General features: G+C 60.7%; 2 protein-coding genes across 4 annotated transcripts; one reads left to right on the top strand and one right to left on the bottom strand.

The window, feature by feature from the left end:
* Positions 1–1,222: 1,222 nt before the first annotated feature.
* Positions 1,223–5,980, top strand: PRKAG3 (protein kinase AMP-activated non-catalytic subunit gamma 3). 3 transcript variants are annotated; one of them, XM_054380706.1, is made up of 12 exons: positions 1,223–1,255; positions 2,156–2,195; positions 2,513–2,733; positions 2,819–2,900; positions 2,987–3,045; positions 3,295–3,340; positions 3,471–3,525; positions 3,619–3,745; positions 3,846–4,011; positions 4,145–4,182; positions 4,414–4,560; positions 4,636–4,752. In XM_054380706.1, exons 1-12 carry the CDS (start codon positions 1,223–1,225, stop codon positions 4,750–4,752), a joined length of 1,131 nt encoding a protein of 376 aa, XP_054236681.1. The 3 variants fall into 3 exon arrangements, with proteins under 3 accessions (XP_054236681.1, XP_054236680.1, XP_054236682.1); XM_054380705.1 differs by having other exon boundaries at positions 2,156–2,198; positions 2,504–2,733; XM_054380707.1 differs by lacking the exons at positions 1,223–1,255; positions 2,156–2,195 and adding an exon at positions 5,958–5,980 and having other exon boundaries at positions 2,635–2,733; positions 4,636–4,729.
* A 1,520-nt stretch (positions 5,981–7,500) lies between these two features.
* On the bottom strand, positions 7,501–12,611 carry LOC128967271 (sterol 26-hydroxylase, mitochondrial). The gene is made up of 9 exons (XM_054381332.1): positions 12,366–12,611; positions 10,156–10,346; positions 9,703–9,902; positions 9,423–9,620; positions 9,126–9,286; positions 8,619–8,785; positions 8,281–8,362; positions 7,992–8,192; positions 7,501–7,899 (listed from the first exon to the last, which is right to left on the bottom strand). The coding sequence occupies exons 1-9, from the start codon at positions 12,609–12,611 to the stop codon at positions 7,774–7,776; spliced, it is 1,572 nt and encodes a 523-aa protein (XP_054237307.1). The 3' UTR covers positions 7,501–7,773.
* Between the last annotated feature and the right edge of the window lie 578 nt (positions 12,612–13,189).

Here is a 13,189-nt window from a genome sequence, read left to right as displayed (position 1 = left end):
GATGAAGGGAGGCAGAACAGCCCTGCTTGCCTTGCAGCAGAGAAAGGGAAAGTAAAGATTTGGTCCCCTGAGCTGTCCTTCGCTAGGTTTGGGTTATGTCCCCCCAGCCTGGCATGGGCATGTAGGGGGGGAGGGGGGAGTGTTTGAGCCCCATGCAGGGGCCCTCTTTGCCTTGCAGGAACCTCCCCTCTGCTTGCAGCCCCCTGCTGCTGCCCGGAGCTGGGCCCTGTTTCTGTGGTCTCCTTGGTGACAATCTCATTGCTCCTCGGCTTCTCTCCAGCACCTGAAAATAGCCACTGAAAGTGGAGATGCCTGTTCCCTTCTCTGCTGCCAGTACCCAGTGGTGGGCAGGCTGGAGACAGGCTCAGTACCCCTGCACTGCTGCAGGGCCAAGGCCACCCAGGACCAATGGAAGCAGTTACTGTGTGTCCTTGTGTCACCCGGGCCCTGGTGGCCTGTCCCCACTAGCAAACCCTCATCTCTCCCTCCGTGCCTTGGGCTAGCAGCTGGGGCTTTGCTCTTTGCACCTTACCATGGGCTACTGTCCAACTGCTCCCCAAGTGTCAGAGCCACTTTGTCTCCCTGGCCCAGCAGGCACCAGCCTGCTCACCCACAGCTGCTTCAGGGCCCACAGGGCAACAGGCCAAGGGGTTATCTGAACCTTCCTGAAATAGAAATGGAAGCAGGAGTGAGCTGGGGCTGGTCCTGCAGGCAACGAAAGACGTTTCCCCGGGACCGTAAGCCCCTGGGTGGCTTGGGGAAGCTGAGCGGGAGCAGGACCCCAGGCAGGGCCAGCACCAGGGGCAAAGGGGTCGCCAGCTGCTCTGGCGGCTGCCCAAGCCTGTGGCCAGGAGTCGGTCCTGCTCCAGCATCCCCGGGAGAGCAGAGGGATGCTGTGCATGCTCCCGCTGCAGGGCTGCATCCTTACAGGTGCTGAGCACCACTCCTGGAGGATGAGGATCGGTGGGGTGGGACAATCTTTCTGCTCCCCATCATCTCTCCTCCGCCCCCTCCCTCGCATCCCCGGGACCGCGGCCATCCCCACCAGCCCGGGCCCGCGGGGTCGCTGGGCGGCGCAGTGGCTGTGGACGGTGGTGGCGGTGCCGTCACCCCCCCCGCCCCGGCGGTGGCAGGGGCACGGCTGGCATTCCTCACTGACACCCTATCTGACAGGCCTCCGCCAGCCGCGGCCCCAGAATAGCCGCGCTGCCCCGCAGTCAGCATGGAGCGACTCTCCGGCCCCGCTGCGTCCCAGGTACGGCCGGGGCGAGCAAAGGGCCGTCCCTGACACTTCGGGGACAGACCATCCCCAGGGTGGGGGCGGGATGTGTGGGGGTTCCAGGTAGCCGTGGGGACAAGAATGTGGAGTGTGGCGGCCCCACCTGTCCCCAGCCCCTTGGGAATCGTTAGGTGACACTGGGGTAGGGTCTCCTCCGTCCAGGGACCGGCTCTGGGCTCTTAGGGAGAAGTCCCTGTGCCTTTGTTCCTGTGGGTTGTCTCGAGAAGGTTGGTTCTGCCACCAGTGGATTTGTGGTCCAGGGGCACTCTTCCTACCGTGTGCCACTTTGTTGTGGTAGGGTCTCCTAAGGACCCGGGGGGCACAGGGTCAACCAGCCAGCTGTGCTCAGTTACCTCCCACCTGTGGCTGCCCACCCCTCCCCGGTTATTGTAGGGTCTCCCGAGGCGGACCTGATTCTCGGGGAGCAGGTGGGGCTGGCGGGACTCCCGGCACAGGAGGAAGCTGGACCGGACTTCACACCTTGGGGTTGGGACAGGGAGAGGATGGTCACGGAGCCACTGTGGACACGCTGGGCTCCAACAGAGGAGTCAGGAGCTGGGGGCTTTTGCCATCCCCTGCCCTGACCTGGGGATTTCCTGCTGCAAGGGGACAACCTGGGTACCCTGGCCTGGAGCCACTACAGGGGTGGCAGGCTCCAGAGATCCTGGGTGAACAGAGTGCTCCCTAGGAGCACAGAGTCTGAGTGCAGCTTGCATCTCTGCTGTGAAAAGACTGTCCCATCTGCCTGGCCTGTGGGGGGGGTAACTGGGGCAGTTCCTGTACCCCAAGTGGGTACAGGCAGCAGCCACGGGTAAGGAAGACGATGGGCTGGCTCTTGTTGACCCCTCTTACTGTGTGCCCCCCCCCCCCCCTCAGGTGACGCTGCTGGATGCTGCTGCCCACCCTAAGGAGGAAGGTGGGTAGCAGGCAGCATGTAGGTGGAGGCGGGGTGGCTGGTTTACTCATGCACTGGTCCTCTGCCCACTCTACCCATGCCCCTTGTTGCCCTCACTCCTCAGATCTTAGCTCATTCCCAACAGGTCCCAGTGCTGCCCAGGTTGGAGAGCTGCAGTAATATGTGTTGCCTCTGTGGAGCAGGGAATGGGGAGATAGGGGAGTGGACTGTGGGGAGCATCCCCTCCCACAGCATCTCCCCTGCTGCCCACATGTAGAAAGGTGCTGAGACCCAGTAGCTCAGCTCACTGGCCGGGGCTGGGGTGGGTTTGCCTGCAGGGTTCCCAGAGGCCCTGTGCCACAGGGAAGAGGAGGAAGAGGATGAACGGAGCCCAAGACCTGTCACCTTCATGCTGGGCAACGAGGTAGTGGGGCTAGGCCCAGAGAGTGACTTCCAGAACCCTGATGCTGAAGTCTACATGCACTTCATGAGAAGCCACTGTTGCTACGATGCCATCCCCACCAGCTGCAAGCTTGTTGTCTTTGACATCTCCCTGGAGGTGACAAAGCAAGGGGATTGGTGGGGACAGTCAGGGAGGAAGTGGGCTTGGGCACCTTCTGACCCCCTCCTAACTCTGCTGGCAGATCAAGAAAGCCTTTGTGGCACTGGTGGCCAATGGGGTGCGTGCTGCCCCACTCTGGGACAGCAAGACGCAGAGCTTTGTGGGTGAGTGTCAGCAGCACAGCCTGGTCCCTTCTCCTGCCTGGCAGTGAGGGTGGGGGCAGCGCTGCCAGCCCCACGTGTCTCTGCAGGGATGCTCACCATCACCGACTTCATCAACATCCTCCACCGCTACTACCGTTCACCCCTGGTGAGTGCAGCAGGGACGTCATGGGGTTTGGGGTGGGCTTGGGGTAGGGAGGGGCTCTCCCTGCTTCTCCTAGTCCCCTTTTCAGCACTAGGCCATGACTGGGAGATGCTCTGGGCCAGCCCAGCATCTGCTTGGCACCCAAGCTGTGATTCCTTGCACTCACAGTGATGGGGTGAGATGCCTGGGGAGGGGCAGCACTGCAGAGTCCCCTGTGGGGCCACTGAGACTAGGTCATCTTTCTGCCCTCAGGTTCAGATCTATGAGGTGGAGGAGCACAAGATTGAGACCTGGAGAGGTAAAAGGCAGGGAGTGATGTGGGTGGCTGGGCTGGGGATGTTGTGCAGGGCATGGCGGCGGGCTTTGTGGGTGCATTGATGCATGAGGGGGCTGGGGGGATTCCCTCTCCCACCTCTCTTCCTTGGCAGAGGTGTACCTGCAGGGATCCTTCAAGCGGCTGGTGTACATCTCCCCGAGTAATAGGTGAGCACCTGCCCACTGTGGGATAGCACATTCAAGAGGGGATGGTGCCTGTGATACACCCATATCCCTCCACTGCATCCCTATCACCTGCAGCCTCTTTGATGCAGTCTACTCCCTGATCAAACACAAGATCCACCGCCTGCCTGTCATCGAGCCTGTCTCGGGCAATGTCCTGCACATCCTGACGCATAAGCGCATCCTCAAGTTCCTCCACATCTTCGTGAGTGCCAAGGCTGTGTGCACACATGGCGAGCGCCTAGAAGCACAAGCACGGGTGTCGGGGTGTGTGTAGGTGTCAGCCCAACCCTGCCCCACCACAGGGCTCCACCATCCCCAAGCCACGCTTCCTGAAGAAGACAGTGCAGGAGCTATGTGTCGGCACCTTCCGTGATATAGCAGTTGTGCCCGAGACTGCCCCTGTCTACACCGCACTGGAGATCTTTGTGGATCGCCGTGTTTCAGCCCTGCCAGTCATCAATGATGCTGGTACCTGGGGAGGGAACTAGTGACCTCCCCATCTCCTTCTGCCAGCAGCTTTGGTCCCATCCAAAGCCCCCATCCTGCCCCTTGGAGTGCAGGGGGAGCACAGTGGGTGGCCCATGAACTGTCTCTCTTGCAGGGCAAGTGGTTGGCCTCTATTCCCGGTTCGATGTCATTGTGAGTACCATGTCTGTTTGCATGGCCAGGCATGAGTGTGGCCCCTTGCATGCCACTGGCGGGGTGCTTATACCTGCTTGTGCCCACGCAAACCTACCCCACACACAGTGACATGAACTTGCCAGTGCAGATCTGCCCTGTGCATCCCTAGGGCTTGATGTCCCGTGCTGCACCAGCATAACAGAGCGTGAGGACACATTGGGGCATTGAGCAGGGCTACCTCTCCCACAGCATCTGGCAGCCCAGAAGACCTACAACAACCTGGACATTAGTGTGCGGGAAGCACTGCGGCAGCGCACTATCTGCCTGGAGGGGGTCCTCACCTGCTACTCCCACGAAACCATGGAGGACATCATTGATCGTATTGCCAAGGCACAGGTGTGATGCTAGGGGCTTGGCCAGCACCAGCCCCTGCTGCCCTACCTGCCTGTGATGCTCTGTCTGTGCCCACAGGTCCATCGCTTGGTTCTGGTGGACGAGAATCAGTACCCACGGGGCATCGTCTCCCTTTCTGATATCCTCCAGGCCCTTGTGCTCACTCCTGCAGGTATCAATGCTCTTAACTCTTAGCCTGTGACACTCCATCTTTCTCCACTTGTACCTTCCATTTCTCTCCATTTCAGGTAGGCGCTGTCCCCTACTACTGCACGCTTGTCCCCTCCCCACTGCTGGCTCACCCACACCTTAGTTACCTCCCTGCTCGGGCCACCTCCTTCCACCCCAACTTAGCTGGCCCCAGGGAATGGAGGAGGCTGGGGCTGGGGTCCAGCAGTGCTGGGTGCCCAGGTGAGGATGGCAGAACCCAGGTGCTGCTTGTCCCCAGGGACACAATGATCACAGGGGATCCTTTATGGTGCTTGTGAGGAAGAATGGGGCCACCTTGCATGGAGACACTCCCAGACCCCCATCCAGGCAGGGTGTGGGAAGCCAGTTTTGCAGGTCCTTGTGCTTTGGGCTGGATGAGGGGTTTGGGATGTGATGCACCCCAAGACAAAAGTGCTTTTTTGACCTTGCCTCAAAGCTCTTTCCTCTGAGACCTGCACCCTTCCAATGCCATTCCTGGGGGACACAGAAAGATCAGACCCCTGCTCACACACCCCTGACATGCCACCCACGACTAACACATAGCACAGCATGGCTGCCCCACGAGCCATGGCTGGCAGAGCCCTCCACCCACAGCAGCCCCAAAATGGCTTGCTCCAGGGACAGGGCTCACGCTCAGGCTACACTGGGACTGTGCTGCCTGGCTGCCTGCACCTGGCTCCACTTGCCCACTGCCTGGTGAGTCGTCGCTGGAGATGGGTGGGCATGGTGCTGGCACCCATTTAGGGGTGAATTGGGGAGGGGGGATCTGGCCCCAGTAGGCAGCTGCTTCCCAAAGTGCTGACACCTTTTTGGGGTGGTGGTGGGAACAGAGTTGAGACAGCCCCATAGCCACCAGTTCACCCAGCAGTGCCAGGCTGCTTCACACAGAGGGGGACTGGAAGCATTGTGGAGCAACTAGGTACACCTCCTCCCTCCCTTGCTTTCCTATCATGATGCCATCATTCACCACATCCATGGTGCCCAATGAGGGTGACCATTTCAGGAGTCCATCAGGATGTCCTCCTCTGGGCCAGCCCCCATCTCCTACCCCAGGGTTTCCATTCATGACAGGGATGGAAGCAAGACTCCACTGTGTAACAAGACAGGGCGAAGGGTTATGCTACAAGGTGCTGAGCCCAGCACCAGTGCTTGCTGGGGTTTACGACCTCACATATTCTCTCACCCCACAGGCATTGACCGATCCTCACTCTGAAGACACTGGGGAAGTGCTGTGGTCTCATCTGACCTGGGGGCCTCTTGTGCGACCCTGGGGCTGTGGAAGGAGGCTTGGGCTCCAGAGGCTCTCCATGGGGAGGACCTGCCCACCTGCCCCGGTTCTGGTGTTCATTTTGAGTCCAGGGTCGGATCCTGCCAGCCTTGGGGAGGCAGGGAGTGGGGAAAAGAGGCCCCGAGGTTGCCTCCTACCAGCAAGCACATGCTGATGCTCAGTGGCCACTGTGCAGCAAGCTTTGCAACATCTGTAGTTGGGCACAAGGACTTGAATGGTCCTGCACAGCCCTGAGGGACTTGGCCAACCTGCTCCCACCTTGCTGCTGGATTGGAGCACTTTGGCCATGGTGCTCAGTAGTATAGGCTCAGCTGCACTCACAGGCTTGTTTATTGTAGGGTCACACTGGGATGGCATTTCCTGGCAGAGGCACAGCCTGCGTTGGAGCTGGTGCCAAGATGGGCACTTGCATGGGGACCCTATGCACGTTTTGAGGTGGACAGAGGGTATTTAGTTGCTGGTCTGTTCAACCTCATTGTGATAAAGCAGCCTGCTCCAGGAACTGCTGCTTTGCCTTTGTGGGGTGTGCTGGACATGGCTCCTGCAGAGAACCAGGCTGGGAAAGGGGTGCCAGCTGCTCAACTGGGCTGGAGAACCCAGCCTGGGATTCCAGCAAGGGCAGCATAGGCACAGGGTGGCACCTTTGCCTATGTGGATCAAGCCAGGAGGACAGGGACACAAGGTGTGCAGTGTTGCTAGCTCCACCATGGCAGTGGCACATGGGTGTACTCGGGGACACCCTGAGATGGCAGCCTTGGTGCCAGCAAAATTTCTGCTTGCTGCTTCCTTCACTTCAGCTAGGGTCACTGTGCACCAGGAAAGTGAGGGGGGCTCACTGTTAGGGTGCCCCATAACCCAGTTCTCCAGCACCCTGGGCAATCAGCAATGCATCCCTTGCCTGTGGCTGCTGCCAGCTCTGAGACCCTGTGATGGCCCTGGGTATCAGCCCCGTGTCTCCACTGGGGACAAGGGAACTGAATCGATCCTCCCCAGGCTGCTTCACCAGGAGTGAGCCCTGCCTCCCATCTCATGACATCATATCAACATCTCAGTGCAATAACAGCTGCTAGTGAAAGGTCCCGGGTGTTCCACACCCCTCCTGTGCTGGCTGGCCAGCCCTGGGCCATGACAGGCCTCCTCCCCACCACCAAGGATGTGCCGTGTTAGTGCTCCACGTGCCTGGCACCAGGGCTGGTTCTGTCCTTTCCGACCAGGAGCCAACCCCAAACCCCTGCCAGTGTTTGACCCTTTCCTGGGAGGCAGGGGGGAAAGTGAGGCACAGAGAAGTGGCTGAGGTCAAGGTCAACTGTTCAGAGAGGACCCAGACGTCCTGACTCCAGGCACAGATCCACACGACGAAGGAGACACCAAATGGCTGCAAGCCCCCTCCCCGCTTCCCCCCACCCCAGCACAGCTCCCAGGTCCCCAACACAGCCCAGCTGGGCAGAAGATGAGGGGGATACAACCCCTTGTGGCATGTGAAAGGCACAGCAGCTCCCCAACCATCCTGCTGATTTGGGTTAGGGGGATACTAGTGCCCTAAAGGCAATGTGGGGGCATCCCTTATCCCACCCATCTTCCCCACAATGGGGCTGGGAGTCACCCAGCTGAAGTTGGGCAAGTGGTGGGTGCTGGGGTGGCGGGTTTGCCTTCCTGTCCTATTCACAGGGCAGTGGGAGTCCCCCGTTGGCACTCAGGGTAGGGGGATGGGCACGCAATCAGGGGGCCCCCGAGCGAGCAATGAACTCCAGGTTGATGGGCTTGTCAGCCACCAGGACAATGCGAGACACAGACGTCACCTCCACGCCACGGGGATCTGGCCGCACCTCGAACGCCTGGATGATCTATGGGGAGAAGGAGGGTGGCACTGCCTTTGAGACCCCTTGAGGCCCACATCCCAGCTTATGTTGTTACTGAGGTGAGGGACTCTACCCACCCTGGCAAGGGCCAGGTGCATCTCCAGCTCAGCGATGCGGCGACCAACACAGGCACGGACACCATAGCCGAAGGGGATGGAGCTGAAGGGGTGGTGGGGGGATCCATGGCCCCGGAGCCAGCGCTGGGGCAGGAACCGCTCAGGCTCGGGGAAGTAGGTCTCATCGTGGGACATCGCATAGTGTGCCAGGACAAAGAGGGTCTGTGGGGCAAGAAGGGTGGGGGGTTAATGACCCCTGCACAGCCCCACTGAGTACAGTAAGGATCCCCACAGAACAGCCCCCACTCACATTCTTGGGAAAGAGGTAGTCTCCAATGACAATGTCCTTCTCATAGAAGACCCTGGCATTGGTGGGCACCACGGGGTAGACCCTGGCATATGGAGAGAGTTAATGAGGGAGCAGGACTCATCTGAGGACACTTGAGGGAGAGAGCCACAGGCAGGACACAGGGAGCATCTGCTGCTTGGCAGCTGCATCTCCTTCCTCAGGGAGGAGTTGGATATATGCAGGCCTGAGGGACTGAAATCCAGTTCAGCACCATGCCTGGCTGGTACATCCCTCAGTGCAGGGGTAGAAGGGTCTGGTGACCTGAACAGGTCAGGGGCAGGGACAAGGCTGGGTTGTACCTCAGCGTCTCCTTGATAACAGCTCGAAGCATTGGCATCTTGGGGATATCCTCAGCACCAGGAAAACGGTCAGCAGGCACGACAGCTTTCAGTTCCTGGTATAGGGTCTCCTGGATGCCTGAGTCCCGGGAGAGGTGGTACAGCGCCCAGGACAGTGTGTTGGAGGTCTGGGGGAGTGAAGCACCAAGAGGAGTGAGGGAGATAGGGCTGGTGCCTGAGCAGGCTTGTGCCAAGCATGGCACCAGAGAACCCCTGCGCAGAGAAGCCAGGGGCAAGGGACAGCAAGCACAGGGAAAACTGAGGCAGGGAGCAGAGCAGAGGACTGCATCTGTACTGACTGACCCCTGAGCACTGACACCTAAGCATTTGCCCCTGTGTACCATCAGCCCCCCAACCACCAGCCCAGAGCTCCCAGGGTCTGGGCAGTGCAGCTGAATGTGGCCCTGTGGCTCCCCCCCAGCACAGAGCTCAGTGGGGATCTCCCAGCAGTGGCTCCCCAGCTCTCACCGTGTCCACACCAGCCAGCAGGAGCTCGGCCACACTGCCATAGACTTCATCCAGGCTGAGCCTCCCACTGGCCAGCAGGTAGCTTAGGTAGCCAGACACCTCCTTGCCCCGCTCCACCTGCCCTTCCAGCTCCTCCATTTTTCTGTCAATCAGTTTCTTGCCTGCAGGGATAGAGAGTGGGACCCAGTGCTGAGAGTGAGGGCAGCTAAAACAACACTTGGCCATGGACTGGCCCACTTTTGAGGGCCCCTATGGAGTCTGATCCCACCATGCTGGGCCCCCATCATCATCACTCACCAAAGGCGAAGATGGTGTCCCAGCTGTTCAGGTAGCGGTCCCAAAAGGGCAGCACTTTGCGGCTCCATCGGGGCAGGACAGTAGCAAAGATGGAGTTCTTGAACATGAGGTTGATAGAGTCAATGAAATGCTGGGTCTCAACCGGGACCTGCTGCTTCAGGCATCCAATGCGGGTTTCAAAGAGGATATAGGAAATCCCTGTTGAGGAAAGGCCTCATGCAGATGCCTGCGGGGATGGAAAGAGTGGGGCCAAGCAGGGGTGAGGAGGAGGGTGCCCTACCTTCCAGAGCAAAGCGGTAGAGCAAGTTGGCCACGTCACCCACTAGCACCCCTGAGGGGCTGCGGCTCCGCTCATCCCGCAGTCGCACCATCAGGTCTGATACCACCTCCCCGATGGCATCCGCATACAGCACTGCCTCCGAGGGCTTCAGCAGCCTCTTGTTGAGCACCTGGCGCAGGCGGTACCATCGCTCCCCTTCCCTGCATGGGGACAGGGCTCAGTGCCAGGGACACAGCCAGGCAGAGGACAGAGGCTGGCAGCAGGTTCCCAATGCCTGGGTGCATTCTCCCTCCCCAGAGGTCTTTCTGCTCCCCATGGCCATGCCCTTCTGTTTGGCAGGGATGCACTGCTTGCAGGAGAGGAAAGCAATGCGGGCTGCCACCCAGGCCCTACACCTGAGGAAGAGCCAGGAGCATCCTGACCCCCACGGAGCACAGGCAGGGCAGGACTCACTCAGTGAAGGGTCCATAGGGCAGGTGCCGGGTGTCCCGGTGCTCCTTCCACAGTGCCATGTCGCTCCGCATGGGGTACTTGCCCTCCTGCCGCAGCAGCTGCTCCAGCACCACTGGGCTCCCGATGTTGATGTTCTCATAATGCCCAAAGGTCGACTTCCAGATAGGACCATATAGGCGCCGGGACAGCAGCTGCCATGACCAGAATATGGCAGGGTGAGTAGGACAGGGCCAGCGCTGGACCTATATCAGTCCCTCCCTGCTCTGATGCTGCCTTGCATGTGTCTGGCATGCTCTGGACCCATCCCAGGCACTCCTCAGCACCAGCTGGGCCCAAGCACCCACATGTGACCCCCCCCAAGCTGGTACTATCCTTCAAGCACTCTGCAGGTGGCTTGAGTTGACATCTCTGGGCACATGCTGTGCCAGCACCAACCACACCTAGTATCAGTCCCTGGCACAGGTGGCACATCCCTCACCCACCCCAGAGATGCATGGAGGGCCTGGTGGGTCTTTTGGGGAAGCAAGACCCAAGAGGGCACAGCAGGGAGAGGGACCATGGCCAAGCACAGGGCTGTGTTGAGATGCAGGGCCATTGCAGCAGCTTTTGGCAGGTCCAAGGCCTGCTGCTTCAAGCATAACCCTGGCTGTGCTCTGCCTGGGGGCAACAATCCCTTTGTGGGTCCTTGAACTCACCACCTGCTAACTGTGGTTAATGATCAGCAGTGGGAGGGTAACACCAGGCTGGGGCAGGACTGGGCTGCTTCCAGGGAAGGCTGCAACCCCTGGGGCAATGCCCTGGGCTCACAGGCCAGTTAAGTATCCATCAGAATCAGCCCCACTCTGGGCTCTGCTGGCTGCAGCTCCCATCTCAGATGCACCCATGAGTGCCGTACCTGCCTCACTGCTGGGGAGCACCATGACCCATTAGTGCATCCCTGAGGGGCAGCAGGGCACTCCTTTGCAAGTGGATCTGCACAGGGCCACATCCAAGGGGTGATTTCCATCCCGCCCAGGCACTGCCACAGAGCCACTGTGGAGTGGGGCCAAGGCCAGGGGGCTGTGGGGGACCTAACAGCAAGCCCCCGGTCCCCGTTCCCCGCGGCTGAGGGGATACACGTGATACAATCTCCCTTGGTGACTGACTACATCGCAGCCTGCGCCCGGATTCAGCTGGATTCGTCACTGCGGGGAGACGTTCCTCGTGTGTGGTGGCAGGAGGAGGGGGAGGGATATCTGCCCTGGTGCCAGTGTTGCAGCCAGCTTGCCGGTGGCAAACATGCTGCATGGGGCCACGGGCAGCTGTGGCCTGGGTTGAAGCCTGCCCACTGGCATCTGCTGGCAGGTAGGACCCGACAAGGCACAGGCCTCTGAAAGCAGAGCTGAGCACTGCTGTGATCCAGGGAAAATCATGTGGGCATCTGTTGGTAAAGCTGGGCTATGCTCGGAGCCCCAAGGGCAGGAGGGAGCAGCAGAGAGCTCCTGTGCCTGCTACTCAAGACCCTGCTGCCCTGTGACAACCCTGTCTCCAAACAGCAGTGTCTGGTGCTTGGTGGTGCCAGGGAGGCATGATCCTGCAAGCTCCTCTGGCCACTCAAAGCTCCAAGATGCTGCCTGGCCCGCAGCCAGCCAAGCCCATTGCTTGCTTCATCGACGTATGAGGAAGTGTTGACAGAAGAAAACAAACACCTCTGCCTATCCCTCCGCTGCCTGCTTGGGAACCATCTGCTCAAACACCTGCCCAGCCGCCTGCCCCTTTAATTGCAGCCTCTTCAGCCTGGGGAGCCTTAGGGTGCCAGGACTCCATGTGCTGTCCCTCGAATCCTTTACCTTTGGCTGTTCGGCCAGCTTGGGGGTGGTAGAGCAGGCTCTGGACTGGCAGGAGCCTACCACGGCCACCCGGTTCTGTGCTAGCCCCTCTTCACATCACTCCAGGGTGCAGGGTGATCCCCACCACGCAACCCTTCCTCTCACTCGCCCCACCGCCCACCCTCAGCTTCCTGCCGGTACTTGTCGCCTGTCCCCCGCCCCCCATCCAGAAAAACCCATCTCACCCTGCCCCGAACACGCACCCACGGAAAGATCCCTTCGCCGGCACAGAACCTGCCAGGAGCCCGTTCACCCCACGCACCCCTCCCGGGCCCCCACGGGTTCCCAGCCCCCGCGCACCCCCGGTCCCCGCAGCCCCCGGGCCGGGCTGCCCCGGCGCACCTGGAGCCGGTGCGTGTGCAGCAGGTAGCCCCGCAGGAAGAGCCAGACGAAAGTCCGGAACAGCCCCGGCCCCGGTAGCTCCTCCGGTCCTTTCAGCCGCGCCGGCCCCGCTGCCGCTGCAGCCGAGCCCCGTGTCCTGCGGGGCGGCCCCGGGCTGCTGCGTCGCGGCGGCAGCGGCAGCGGCGGGTGGGAGCGCAGGAGCAGTGGCAGCAACGGCCGCCGGGCCCCGCCGCTCGGGCCCGCCATGCTCCGTCGGCAGCGCACGGGACGGGGCGGGGAAGAACCGGGGGTGGCGGGGGGCGGCACCGAAGGCGGTGCGGGGGGCGGTGCGGGGGCGGCAACCGGGCACCGGCACCGGGAGCCGCGCACTGGGGACCGGTTGCTGTGCGCTGGATGCGGGGTACCGGCTGCTGCATAGCGGGGAAACGGCACTGGGCCATACGTACTGGGCAGCTTGTGCCAGCTACTGCACACCTGCTACCGGGCCACGGATACCGGCTGCTGTGTGCTCGGTACCAGTTATGACACACTGGGTACCAGCTACCGCACACTGGATACCACATACCACACAATGTACTGTACACCGGTCACAGCTCACCAGCACCACACACAGCGCACTGGGTGCCAGGTACTTGGAATTGGTGTCAGCAATACCTAGTGCTGTGTACCAGGTACTGGGCACCACATGCTGTGCACTGCGCAGTGTCATGGTGCATCAGGCAGCTGCTAGACAGTACTGGCATGGCACGGTAGGTACAGCACACTGGGCACAATGCAGTGTGTGACGCTGGTACCAGCACCAGGTGCTCACACCAGGCATTGTG

The sequence above is a fragment of the Indicator indicator genome, chromosome 5 (assembly GCF_027791375.1).
Source record: "Indicator indicator isolate 239-I01 chromosome 5, UM_Iind_1.1, whole genome shotgun sequence".
Classification (NCBI taxonomy): domain Eukaryota; kingdom Metazoa; phylum Chordata; class Aves; order Piciformes; family Indicatoridae; genus Indicator; species Indicator indicator.
The sequence above is the reverse complement of the archived record's forward strand: the minus strand, read 5'-3'. Positions and strand labels throughout refer to the sequence as shown.

Coding starts and splice junctions, on each gene's coding strand:
- PRKAG3 (XM_054380705.1), top strand. CDS start 1,223: ATGGAGCGACTCTCCGGCCCCGCTGCGTCCCAG. Junction 3,341..3,470: donor CAAGATTGAGACCTGGAGAG/GTAAAAGGCAGG, acceptor CTTCCTTGGCAG/AGGTGTACCTGCAGGGATCC. Junction 4,012..4,144: donor GCCAGTCATCAATGATGCTG/GTACCTGGGGAG, acceptor TCTCTCTTGCAG/GGCAAGTGGTTGGCCTCTAT.
- LOC128967271 (XM_054381332.1), bottom strand. CDS start 12,611: ATGGCGGGCCCGAGCGGCGGGGCCCGGCGGCCGTTGCTGCCACTGCTC. Junction 9,903..10,155: donor CCCTATGGACCCTTCACTGA/GTGAGTCCTGCC, acceptor GTCCCCATGCAG/GGAAGGGGAGCGATGGTACC. Junction 8,786..9,125: donor TGCTGGCTGGTGTGGACACG/GTGAGAGCTGGG, acceptor TCACTCCCCCAG/ACCTCCAACACACTGTCCTG.